General features: G+C 42.3%; 1 protein-coding gene across 3 annotated transcripts in view; it reads right to left on the bottom strand.

Annotated features, from left to right (window-relative positions):
* LOC135513632 (catenin delta-2-like) overlaps positions 1 to 14,294 on the bottom strand; it is a 141,155-nt gene that overhangs the window by 92,290 nt on the left and 34,571 nt on the right. For all 3 annotated transcript variants that reach the window (XM_064936503.1, XM_064936506.1, XM_064936510.1), the window contains one exon: positions 12,791 to 12,903. In XM_064936503.1, coding sequence (XP_064792575.1) covers positions 12,791 to 12,903 — 113 coding nt within the window. The remainder of the gene's footprint in view (positions 1 to 12,790; positions 12,904 to 14,294) is intronic.

Here is a 14,294-nt window from a genome sequence, read left to right as displayed (position 1 = left end):
GCAAATACAGTACAGATGAGAGCATCAATATTGCAGTGTGCCTTTTCGCGTCTGGCATTTGGAAACCGCAACTCACCTTCAAGGCAGATCTTGATCAAACATTCAAAAAATGGATACTGTGCTGGAGAAGGGGGGAGGAGTAGTATTCAACTTCCCAGCCACTGCCCCCATGATGTGTGAGAGGCTGTGACAGTGTATATAACAGAGGCAGGGAGACATCCATTGTTATCCAACGATGAATGTGAAAGGAAAGAGCAGAGGAGAGCAGAGGAGAGTAGGGCCACACACTGATGGGGGTCACAGTGGCAGGCCCACACAGAGGACAGAGAGAGAGGGACGCACCAACTTGGAGTAGTGGAGCTAGACACTGACTGGAGATGTCAAATCTAGTACAAACTAGTCCCACACTATATATCCTATAAATATGGAGTAGCTAGTTACTCACTGACTGGAGTGACCAAATGTAGTTCAAAGTAGTCTCCCACTCTTTCCTATAAAAAAATATAGCGCTTCTCATATAGCCTACCTTTTTATAGGAAAGAGAGGGGGACTACTTTCACCTAGTAACACCTTGTGGTGGAAGTGGGCATAGAGTTCAAAATGATGTGATTAGATAGAAATAGCAGAGTAGCTAAATACATAATATTGTGTTGAACTAAATTGTTAGGATATCTATTTTTGCAGGTGTTGTTGCCCCTCTCATTTGATCAGAGAGCATGTTGCCACCAGTGAGAGGATTGTTAAGATGCTTGAGAGAGGGGTATGGTTTTACCTAATCACTTAGTTCCCCCCACTCAAAGTAACATCCACTCAATGGTCGCTGCACTACACTGGTGTGGTCAGTGTCATGATGTGAGAGGGATTCCATGTCATAAATGAGTACATCCCAAAGGCACTCATCCGCTAAAATAACTGAGATACCCCCAGCATCCATTACAGGAGTGGGCGAGCGAGAGATCATGCTCATCATACCTCCCATTGTGCCCTCCTATCAGGACTGGGCACAATGGCGTCTGTATCCCGAGTGTGCATTAGTGCATTGAGATAATAGGTGGAAAAACACGAGTGAGAAGCTTGGTCTGTGACTGTGAGAAGAGGTAAATAGCCCTGATGGAAATGAATTCTCCCTAATTTAAATCCCAGGAGAAACAGATCAACTGTAGAGTGGGGAAATCTGCTGAGTCAAGGGAGAGGGAAGCTTCATTACAGTGAAGGTTTGCCAGGTAGCTCCTGTGAGGGAGGGGGGAAAGTAGCCAGGCACATCCCTGGATCGCCATAATGACTCTTAATTATTTGTTAACTGCACAGATAAAACACCCTGTGTGTGTCCCAAATAGCACCCTATTCCCTATGTAGTGCACTACCTTTCATAGGGTAGTTCAGTATATATATGAGATCTCTGATTAGGTGCTCAATCCTTTATTTCAACAGCCAAAACTTCATGTCACACAGGCTTTGGATATTAGTAATAATAGGTTCTTCGAAGGTCATAGGCCAGGCTTTGGATAATGTTCATGTTGATTGTGGTATCCTAGATGCTACAGTAGCCTCGTTCATGTCTCAGAAACACACATGGTCTGACTTAGGCATTATGATTCATCGGAATAGGATACAGCATAATGGTGTGGGAAACCTAAGCCTACCTCTGTTGGAAGTTTGACCATTTTCTTTCTTCTACACTTTCACTGAAATTGGATTTCAGCTATTTGTCTCCCCTCATTAGCTTCAGTAAATCACATTTCCCTTTGTTAGGGAGCTGTCTGTGTTCCTGCTGTTTGATTCACTGTCAGGTTGAAAGGGTTTATATTATCCTAATGTTAGTACGGAAGACACCTAACTGTCAGTGCGCCCAGGTCCCCCTGGCCAATTAGTTTTGAAACATGACGACTTGGCTTGCGTGTCTATGTCACATACTCCAGGCACCGCCATTTATAACTCTCATTGAAGAGGAGGTTGATGATTAGAGGCCCTGTATGACGAACGGTAGGAGGTCTGACCAAATTGTATCCTGTGAACCTTTAAATTGGGGAAAATGAATTCATATCCTGCCAATTTGGACCTTCTTTGTTGATAATGGTCCAAGAAGAACTGAGCCTGAATCAGAAGAGAAAACCCATGTTGGTTTTCACCATGAGATTCAAATCCTACTGAGCCACGACCCCTCCACTTGGCTGAGTCTGGTGTGACAGACAGACCCCTGGTTCCCGGGCAGAGAGGGAAGTCTCTCTAGCTGGCTCTGGCAGACACATGGAAGGAGGCTAAGCTGTCAGATGGTTTTGGGCCATAATTCTTTGCTCCATTAAGAGATCTAGGACATATTCGTTATCAGTAGTGATGAGCAACGGCCAACCTGTATTATTGAGTGGCAGACGTCCAGGGATATATTTAGGATGGCTCAGTGAGAGAATCAGATCCAAGATGGTAATGTCTCGACCAACTGATTTTGATAGAGTTGAAGTCTTAGCCAAATACATTTAAACTCAGTTTTTCACAATTCCTGACATTTAATCCTATTAAAAAATCCCTGTCTTAGGTCAGTTAGTATCACCACTATATTTTAAGAATGTGAAATGTCAGAATAATAGTAGAGGGAATGATGTATTTCAGCTTTTATTTCTTTCATCACATTCCCAGTGGGTCAGAAGTTTACATACACTCAATTAATATTTGGTAGCATTGCCTTTAAATTGTTTAAATTGGGTCAAACTTTTCGGGGGGCCTTCCACAAGCTTCCCACAATATGTTGGGTGAATTTTGGCCCATTCCTCCTGACAGAACTGGTGTAACGGAGTCAGGTTTGTAGGTCACCTTGCTCGCACACGCTTTTCAGTCCTGCCCACAAATGTTCTATAGGATTGAGGTCAGGGCTTTGTGATGGCCACGCCAATACCATGACTTTGTTGTCCTTAAGCCATTTTGCCACAACTTTGGAAGTATGCTGTGGCCATTGTCCATTTGGAAGAGCCATTTGCGACCAAGCTTTAACTTACTGACTGATGGCTTGAGATGTTGCTTCAATATATCCACATAATTTTCCTCCTTCATGATGCCATCTATTTTGTGAAGTGAATCAGTCACTCCTGCATCAAAGCACCTCCACAACATGATGCTGCCAACCCCGTGCTTCACGGTTGGGATGGTGTTCTTCAGATTTCAAGCCTCCCCCTTTTTCCTCCAAACACAACGATGGTCATTATGGCCAAACAGTTGACCCAGAAAATATAAAAAACTATCGGCCGATATCGAATCTTCCATTCCTCTCAATTTATTTTGAAAAGGCTGTTGCGCAGCAACTCACTGCCTTCCTGAAGACAAACAATGTATGCAAAATGCTTCAGTCTGGTTTTAGACCCCATCATAGCACTGAGACTGCACTTGTGAAGGTGGTAAATTACATTTGAATGGCATCGGACCGAGGCTCTGCATCTGTCCTCGTGCTCCTAGACCTTAGTGCTGCTTTTGATACCATCGATCACCACATTCTTAGGGAGAGATTGGAAACCCAAATTAGTCTACACGGACAAGTTCTGGCCTGGTTTAGATCTTATCTGTCGGAAAGATATCAGTTTGTCTCTGTGAATGGTTTGTCCTCAGACAAATCATCTGTAAATTTCGGTGTTCCTCAAGGTTCCGTTTTAGGACCACTATTGTTTTCACTATATATTTTACCTCTTGGGGATGTCATTTGAAAACATAATGTTAACTTTCACTGCTATGCGGATGACACACAGCTGTACATTTCAATAAAACATGGTGAAGCCCCAAAATTGCCCTCGCTAGAAGCATGCGTTTCAGAAATAAGGAAGTGGATGGCTGCAAACTTCCTACTTTTAAATTCGGACAAAACAGAGATGCTTGTTCTAGGTCCCAAGAAACAAAGAGATCTTCTGTTGAATCTGACAATTAATCTTAATGGTTGTACAATCGTCTCAAATAAAACTGTGAAGGACCTCGGCGTTACTCTGGACCCTGATCTCTCTTTTGAAGAACATATCAAGACCATTTCAAGGACAGCTTTTTCCCATCTACGTAACATTGCAAAAATCAGAAACTTTTTGTCCAAAGATTGCTCTACTTCCCGGCTACCCAGATAAAGCACTAAATAAACTTCCGTTAGTGCTAAATACGGCTGCTAGAATCCTGACTAGAACCAAAAAATGTGATCATATTACTCCAGTGCTAGCCTCCCTACACTGGCTTCCTGTCAAAGCAAGGGCTGATTTCAAGGTTTTACTGCTAACCTACAAAGCATTACATGGGCTTGCTCCTACCTATCTTTCTGATTTGGTCCTGCCGTACATACCTACACGTACGCTACGGTCACAAGACGCAGGCCTCCTAATTGTCCCTAGAATTTCTAAGCAAACAGCTGGAGGCAGGGCTTTCTCCTATAGAGCTCCATTTTTATGGAACGGTCTGCCTACCCATGTCAGAGACGCAAACTCGGTCTCAACCTTTAAGTCTTTACTGAAGACTCATCTCTTCAGTGGGTCATATGATTGAGTGTAGTCTGGCCCAGGAGTGGGAAGGTGAACGGAAAGGCTCTGGAGCAACGAACCGCCCTTGCTGTCTCTGCCTGACCGGTTCCCCTCTTTCCACTGGGATTCTCTGCCTCTAACCCCATTACAGGGGCTGAGTCACTGGCTCACTGGGGCTCTCTCATGCCGTCCCTGGAAGGGGTGCGTCACCTGAGTCGGTTGATTCACTGATGTGGTCATCCTGTCTGGGTTGGCGCCCCCCCTTGGGTTGTGCCATGGCGGAGATCTTTGTGGGCTATACTCAGCCTTGTCTCAGGATGGTAAGTTGGTGGTTGAAGATATCCCTCTAGTGGTGTGGGGGCTGTGCTTTGGCAAAGTGGGTGGGGTTATATCCTTCCTGTTTGGCCCTGTCTGGGGGTGTCCTCGGATGGGGCCACAGTGTCTCCTGACCCCTCCTGTCTCAGCCTCCAGTATTTATGCTGCAGTAGTTTATGTGTCGGGGGGCTAGGGTCAGTTTGTTATATCTGGAGTACTTCTCCTGTCCTATTTGGTGTCCTGTGTGAATTTAAGTGTGCTTTCTCTAATTCTCTCTTTCTCTCTTTCTTTCTCTCTCTCGGAGGACCTGAGCCCTAGGACCATGCCCCAGGACTGACTCCTTGCTGTCCCCAGTCCACCTGGCCATGCTGCTGCTCCAGTTTCAACTGTTCTGCCTTATTATTATTCGACCATGCTGGTCATTTATGAACATTTGAACATCTTGGCCATGTTCTGTTATAATCTCCACCCGGCACAGTCAGAAGAGGACTGGCCACCCCACATAGCCTGGTTCCTCTCTAGGTTTCTTCCTAGGTTTTGACCTTTCTATGGAGTTTTTCCTAGCCACCGTGCTTCTACACCTGCATTGCTTGCTGTTTGGGGTTTTAGGCTGGGTTTCTGTACAGCACTTTGAGATATCAGCTGATGTACGAAGGGCTATATAAATAAATTTGATTTGATTTTGATTTGAAACAGTTCTATTTTTGTTTCATCAGACCAGAGGACATTTCTCCAAAAAGTACAATCTTTGTCCCTATGTGCAGTTGCAAACCGTAGGCTGGCTTTTCTATGACGGTTTTGGAGCAGTGGCTTCTTCCTTGCTGAGCGGCCTTTCAGGTTATATCAATATAGGATTCGTTTTACTTTGGATATAGATACTTTTGTACCTATTTCCTCCAGCATCTTCACAAGGTCCTTTGCTGTTGTTCTGGGATTGATTTGCACTTTTCACACCAAAGTACGTTCATCTCTAGGAGACAGAACGCGTCTCCTTCCTGAGCGGTATGACGGCTGTGTGGTCCCATGGTGTTTATACTTGCGTACTATCGTTTGTACAGATGAACATGGTACCTTCAGGTGTTTGGAATTTACACCCAAGGATGAACCAGACTTATGGAGGTCTACAAAACAATTTCTGAGGTCTTGGCTGATTTCTTTTGATTTTCCCATGATGTCAAGCAAAGAGGCACTGAGTTTGAAGGTAGGCCTTGAAATACATCCACAGGTACACCTCCAATTGATTCAAATATGTCAATTAGCCTATCAGAAGCTTCTAAAGGCACAACATAATTTTCTGGCATTTTCCAAGCTGTTTAAAGGCACAGTCAACTTAGTGTATGTAAACTTCTGACCCACTGGAATTGTGAAACAGTGAATTATAAGTGAAATAATCTGTCTGTAAATAATTGTTGGGAAAATTACTTGTGTCGTGCAAAAAGTAGATGTCCTAACTGACTTCCCAAAACTATAGTTTGTAAACAAGAAATGTGTGGAGGGTTTAAAAACAAGTTTTAATGACTACAACCTAAGTGTATGTAAACTTCCGACTTCAACTGTATGTCTGTTATGTTTGAAATTTCAAGTTGAAACTTACACCAAAATGCTTTTCTTGCAAGCTCTAAAGCTGTGAGATTCCACAACAGCACCATGTCTGCTGGCATTTTATAGCATCTGTGGCATAGAGCCATGGTGATGCTGCATTACATGTTGGAGGGAAGAGCAGAGCAGCAAGCGACGGGGTTTTTCTGGATTCATAGACCCACAATAAACCATTTGCCTCTTCACTCTTTTTATTTTCTAATCCCAACTAAACCCAACTTCATCTGTTTCTGTATTGTGTTTTTTCAGTTCCAGCTAGCCTGACGGTTCTAGTCTCAGGGTTACAATAAGACTATTGTCGTCCTGAATGCTGGATCTAGAGTATTTCTGTCAACAAGGCCGGTCTACAGACTTATGATGGAGTCATTCAGAGAAAGCCTTGACTGTCAGACTGGGGGTAGCTTGGAAGCTTTCATCACTGCTTTGGCATGACGGATAGACAGGCGATTCAATACGCTCCGTCTTTCCCTACTGTACAGGGAAGGCAGTTAGTATGAGTCATTCAGACGCCCAGACAGCCTTAATAAACCTAATACCCTTTACAATCAGACAGGGTCTGTCTGGGGCACTCCAGGGTAGACAGCAGACGGGGGATGGAAGGGTGGTGGTGGTGGGGGGGGGTTTAAAAGGCTTATTACTCCAGGAATTCATTCCATTGCCTTCAACTGCAAGAGGTCTTTAACCTTGCCACTTGTTTAGATCAATAAAGAAGACCTTATACCAGATGCTGTCATTTAGAATACAGGTGATGGCTTTGTTAGGAGAATAAACAGAGTCAAAGGATAGAGAGAGAAAAAGAGAGAGACTGGGGGAGCAGGGGCTGAGTAGCATCCATTATCGAGACCAGTCCCTTATAGTGTCATGCAGAAATATGAACTGAAATTGATCACAGTGTGATCCTTGATTCCATACAGTCCTTTGATGTCATGTCAAATCAACTTTTATTTAAATGTTTGGATGGACATATAATGCAGTCCTGTCCATTCACCTGAACTGTAATCACGATTCAAAGCCATTGCCGTTGGGTGCCCTTTAATGAAATCCAGCAATGTTTCATCAGAGCATAAAGTTGCCAGTACATTGTGAGCATGGCATTTAGAAGACTTACACTAGAATGTCATATGATGTCATTTAACAGGAAGGGGGGACTCCAAATGTCCTTATATATTTTTTTATTTAAATGTAAGACAACAGCCCAATATTTCATACAGGATTTTCAATACACCATAAGTGCACGATCAATCTGCAGTCTGATGCAAAACAACATAGATCTATTGTGGCAATTGCAATACCATTGTCCTGCTGTTATGTTGATTCTGAAACTGTTGTGAAACATGCATTTCATGATCCCAAACGCAGTTTTCCACATTTCCATATCAAACCGTGTCAGTTGTCAAAATTCCAACATGATGACATTGAAAGCGACGAAGAGCCCAATACTACACACGCACCATAATGTCTCTCACTCTCAGGATATATCCCAAATGAAAGCCTATTTCCTATATAGTGTACAACTTTTAACCAGGGCCCATAGGGCTCTGGTAAAAAGTAGTGCACTATAAAGGGAATATGGTGCCATTTGGGACGTAGCCCAGTGCATTTCATACTGTAGAATGTGCTAAAGCCACAGGCTAGGAGAGACTAAGCTGGCAGGCAAACGCTCTGACAGCTTTTGCTTAATACGTCCTCGCTGTGCCCGACAGACAGCATTTAGGAGGCAGACAAACCCACGCCCTGGGAAGTGGCTTGCTCCGGCCTGAACGGAGCAAAGAACCACCACCTTACCACAAGCAGCATCTGTTTGGGGGAGACACCTGGGCTCTGCCTACAGGAGCCCCTGTTGGACTATTAGATAAGCAGGTTGCAGTCCTATGAGCAAGGGCTCTCAGTTTAGCACAATGCTGTCCACCTGAATTCCTGAAGATACAGGACAAACATAGCCACTGCAATAAACTAGACCAGACTTGGCCCCAGGGAACGGTCTATCCATAATTTGTGCTGAGGCAAATATGGGGAAAAAAGAGGTGTGTGTGATGGAATGTCAGAGCTGCAATTGTCTATTTTATTCATTGAAGTGGATGTGATGCGAAATATTTAGGACACAAGATTAAATATAGCAGTGTGTAGAGTGCAACAAGCATAAAGAAGATGATGACCCCAGGCAATTGTTTTTCACTGTGCTTTCAGGTTCTGTGACACATTTCCTCTGGGATTTTGATCATTTCAATCACCGTAAAACACAGATGCATACTGAAAGTCTGATTCATAAATGTTGAATAAGAAACCAGTCATAAAAGATTTAATCAAATCACATACTTGATTGGCAGCTCACAGACACCACCTCAGGTCACGTAAAACATAGACACACAGATATTGACAAGTAGAATCCATTATTGGATTCTTTATTTGCTAACCCATAGGCCTGGCTAGTGTGGTCTTCCATGAATAAATGATCAGAGGGATAAGTGGGATCTGATCTCCTGTCTGTCAGAGGAGAGAACAGCTCCCCCATTACTGACCCCACCCTGACCTTCACTGTGACCTTCAGTTACCTCAGGGACACAACGCTCAGGTTCAGTGGAGGAGGAGCAGGGAATGTCATTCAAGCTTCATACAACACTGATTCAGCAAGAAAATCAATTTGCATCCTCTTCTTTTGCATCAAACCTTTCTGACAGGTAAATCAGTCTGCCCTCCAAACTATCCATTTGAAAAACTTGAACAACCCATCTTAATGTTATACACAGTCTGAAAGGAGATGAGCTGTCATGATGTAAGGGGGAATGTTTTTAAAGGTCAGTCAAATCAACTTTAATATTTCCGTCAACTGTAATCAATTTCTGAATGGGAAATGAGGGGAGAAAGAATCTGTTTTTGGAAGTCTTGAATAAGAATTAAGCTTGCCTAATGGATTGACTGCAGGTGGAACCTGTGATAAAAATGATAAAAGTGTCTGGATGAAGTGCCATGGGAAATAGACCCACTGCATCACACTCAAACAAAGACAAACACACTGGCTCCTCAGTTCAGTCAAGCTCACCAACACCAACAAGAACAACTCAAGCTAAATGGACACTAACCACAAATGTAGACGCTTTGGGGTGCCTTATTGTCCTGTCTTGACAGAATAAACTAACAAAACTAACAATGTGAGGCCTGTGAATCTCACTCACAAGTCTTCAGGCCCATCAACAGCAAGCAGGCTGGTGTAATAATACTGTGGATGAGAGACTTTTGAGTTTCTTTGGATCTGCAGGTGTCTGACCCTCTTGGTTTGACTGATGAAGTAACATATGGTTCTCTGATTAGGCCGACTTTCATAAACCCCACTCAACATTTCCACTGCTGATTCTATTAAAAACGATTCTATGGAGAGACAGTTTCTTGACTGTGTCCAACTCGCTAATAATCACTCAAATAAAAGCTTAGGGATTTTGAGGGGGAAAACAAACTCAATTTAATAAAAAATAACTAAAACCTAATCAAAACGGTGTAGAAATGATAATGGACCTACATTTATACAGTTTCTTGATTGTGTCCAGCTCACTTATAATCACAAAAAAGAAAGCTAGACAGTCAGGGAGCATAAAAAATAAAAAAACGATGGATAGAAATTTTGACTTCGAGGAAATATAACCAATTTTCAGTGAGGCCCTCCAGACCACGTTGAAGGCGAGGGGCAAAATGAGTTTAACACCCTTGGTTTCGTGCTTAAGATTGGTTAACTGGAAATCAGAATCAGCGATATCAGGTGATATCTTTATATTACACGTTTTTGATATTCTAGATAATACAGACCATTTCCAATGCATATTTTGGGGTTTGTGGAATGCACCATATACAGCCAAATTCAGAATCCAGATGTGCCCTTTAGACATATATGATATTGGGATTACTCCAAATATCACACATGGACATTTCCTATGGCCGGATATGGACTCATTCAATATCCTGAGATATGTGACATCATATTTTCTCTCATCGTGTTGACAAATACTAACTGTATACATTGCATATGTGTTTTTTCAACGCATTCAAGATATTAAGCTATATTGATTCCAGATAGGCTTCTCTTGGCTCAGGTCCATATCGGGATCTTAATATGCTTTTTGATATACTGAAAAAAAGGACAATTTCTGATGCATTTCTGAGTTTTCAGAACACGCTCAATAATTTGACAAAATATGAAATCCATATTTTTCTTTCATGCACAAATCATTTTTGGATTCCCTAAGTATATCACACATGGTATGGCTGGATATCGACTCATTAGATATCCTGAGATAGGCCTATGTGAACATCTTATTTTCTCTATATGATGACAAATACTGACAGTAGGCCTACATAGTATATGTTCTCAGCATATACAATGCATTTGATCTTGACTGAGGCCCATATCAGGATCTTGATATGCTTTTTGATATGTTAAATAAGGACAATTTCGGATGCTTATTTTAGTTTTGAGGACATACTCAATAATTTGACATGTATTAAATCCATATAATTCTTTCAGATACTAGCTAAACATAAACAAATGTTTAGGCTTATTGTATTACTGGTTAATATAAGATAGCTAGCTAACTAACTTAGCAACTTAGCTAGGTAGCTAGTTTTCTCATCATGAATGAAGCAGGTAGAGTTTCTACCTTGTTGTATGCTTATGCAGAATTACAATATTTTCTTGCAATATTGACAATTTTGATTAATTAATGATTTATGCATTGACAGTATGGAGTGGATCACAGACCAACACTACCACCATGTCGGGTCTGGACTGCGAAGGACCGCCACCGCTGACAACCCAATCTGCACCCATCGCATCTGTCATCCATAATTGCTATGCTGTATTTTTTAAACAGAAATAGCAGAGATGTACTTTGGATTAAATATGAAGATGTTTGCCTTTTCGTGCCTTGTAGCTTACTACTGAAAATGGTACAAATGCTCAGATATGCCATCTTCATGTGAAGAAGCACAATGATTTTCGGCGCCTGAACAGGTCAAATAATTTGGGCGCTGGACATTAATCATGAGTCGCATTTAGCCCATTTTTGATCAGGCATATGGGGATGAATATTAAATATCATATAAGGATATCTACTGAAATGGTAAAACAATATGGATACATAAATGCTCAGGTAATGACTATGGATATGATACATTTCTGAAGGTATGTGGATTCGTTCATGCCGAACTATAAAGGCATGTTGACACATACCCTTTCCGGAGTTAAAACATTCAACAAGTATGTAAGCGGGTGTACGCGCATCAGGTGCGTGTCTTGAGGAAATCTCAACCCAGATATCTCCCTGGACTCATACGGTAGCAGGGAGATTTCTGAGGTCTGGATTGGACATGGAAACTGTTCCATTACATACAGTATCCTAACTCCATATATGAAATTAAGGACATGGGTATCTGGAGGATGTGTACGCCTTATATCTAATAAAATGTCAGATATCCGGAAATATAAAGATAAAAATATCCCCTGATATTGACGCTTTTCGCCCAGTGGTGTCTTTATTGTTCTGAGATTGGAAAGATGTGATATTGGTGGGGAAGGGGTAAAACCACTTGAATAGGTTTTCTTTTCTCCAAAGTGAACAGCATTTTTCTCACTGGAGTCTGGCAACACTTGCACATCATCATCTACCTCCACATCATCACCTGCACATCTATCACTCCAGTATTAATGCTAAATTGTAATTATTTCACCTCTATGGCCTATTTATTACCTTACCTCCCTACTCTTCTACTTTTGCACACACTGTGCATACATTTTTCTATTGTTATTGACTGTACGTTTGTTTATGTGTAACTGTGTTGTTGTATTTGTTGCACTGCTTTGCTTCATCTTGGCCAGGTCGCAGTTTTAAATGAGAACTTGTTCTCAACTGGCCTACCTGGTTAAATAAAGGTGAAATATTTTATTTTTTTTAACACAAAACCTGGCTGTTAATTTCATATCTCTGCCCAGGTTTTCAGCAACATCAATGCTGACCACCATATTGTTCGAAGTACTGTCAGTCTCTGATGGAAAAGCTACAAAATCGTTTTCAGCTAACTGAGCACAGCTAATGCAACAGACAGGTAGGGTGTCTGGGAGCGGCAGGTAGCCTAGCGGTTTGAGCACTGGGCCAGTAACCAAAAGGTTGCTAGTTTGAATCGAAGAGCAGACAAGGTGAAAAATATGTCCATCTGCCCTTGAGCAAGACACTTAACCCTAATTGTTCCAGGGTCGCCATCAATAACGGCTGATCCCTAGCCGTGACCCTCTTTTCCGAGGGTGTCACAGGGGAAGTTGGGATATGCAAATAATAAATGTGAAGAAAGAAAGAAAGAAAGAAAAGAAAAGGAAGAGTGAGAGCGAGCATGTGGTGCCACTCTACTGAACACACCTGATGCTACTCATGCTGCCTGTCTCAGATCCTAGCTTGCATCGCTCCAGTTGGGTGGCGACAATCTGCCGCTCGGCTTCCAGTTCTCGAGTCAGTCGCTCAAATTGCAGCTCCTGTAAAGAAATGAAAAAGTTATTGTCAGTAAGCCTATCTATATTGTGCCACAAATGATCTAGCTTACTGTATTCATGAATCTTTCTCAAATTGTTCTTATGAGGATTGTGACAATTCAAATGCTTCAAAACATCCAGTTATTGTAGCCTAACCACGCTCACCCTCAACACTGGTGTCCCTCAGGGGTGTGTGCTTAGCCCCCTCCTGTACTCCCCATTTACCCACAACTGTCTGTCCATGCACGACTCCAACTCCATCATCAAGTTTGCTGACAACACAACGGTGGTAAGGAGGAGGTCAAAGAACTGGCAGTGTGGTGCCAGGACAACAACCTCTCCCACAACATCAGCAAGACCAAGGAGCTGATTGTAGACTACGGGAAACAGTGGGGAGGGGGAAATATACAGCTGCACCCTTGAGGGCATCCTGACTGGTTGTTACACCATCTGGTATGGCAACTGCACCACCCACGACCGGAAGGCCCTACAGAGGGTGGTGCCAATGGGGGTAAAGCTCCAAGCCATCCAGGACGTACAAATGTAGGATCTTAATTTGAGCCAGTTCGCTGCAGCAGGAAAATTATTCTGGAGCAACAGGAAATGTGAATTATTACATGGATTATAATTCATGGACATTTTGTAGGGGTTAATACATTTTTTGTGAGGGCAAATCAAGTCTGGCATTTCAAAGTGGAAATTCTAAACTTTAGAAGCCTTTTTAAAACTCAAATACACTACAAGTTTGCAGGAAAATTCTCAGCAACAAAAAAGTGACACAATTAAGATCCTACATCTGTATATGTCAGGTGGTGTCTGAGAAAGGCCCGAAAAATTGCCAAAGACGGTAGCCACCTGAGACATGGACTGTTCTCCATGCTCCTGTCCAGCAGGCGGTACCGGTGCATCAAGGCTCAGACCAACAGACTCCTCAACAGCTTCTATCCCCTGGCAATAAGACTGTTAAATGGCTAATCCCTAGTGCTCTCCCTCTCCCACTGACTATCCACACTGACTCTATGTCCATCCACAGGTCTCTACCCACTCAAACACAACCTATGCTGTTGCTAATTTGATTATTGATTAGATGTATTACTCCATTAAACTGCTGTCCATTGATTATTGATTGCCATTACCATTAGAATTTACCTATTTATCCTCTACTGGTCACTATTACTCCTGTTTACATGTACATTACCATTAATACATTACCCTAAATATTTATGTATTCCTACTACCAGTCACTTTTCAGCCCTGTTAACATATATATCCTACTACCAATCACATTATATGTATAAACCCACCTCAACCACATCAGTACCTCTGCACATTGAATAAGGTACTGGCACTAACCTTTATATACATGAATTCTCATGTTTCTAATTCACATCTTA

This window comes from Oncorhynchus masou, chromosome 3 (assembly GCF_036934945.1).
Source record: "Oncorhynchus masou masou isolate Uvic2021 chromosome 3, UVic_Omas_1.1, whole genome shotgun sequence".
Classification (NCBI taxonomy): Eukaryota; Metazoa; Chordata; class Actinopteri; order Salmoniformes; family Salmonidae; genus Oncorhynchus; species Oncorhynchus masou.
The sequence above is the reverse complement of the archived record's forward strand: the minus strand, read 5'-3'. Positions and strand labels throughout refer to the sequence as shown.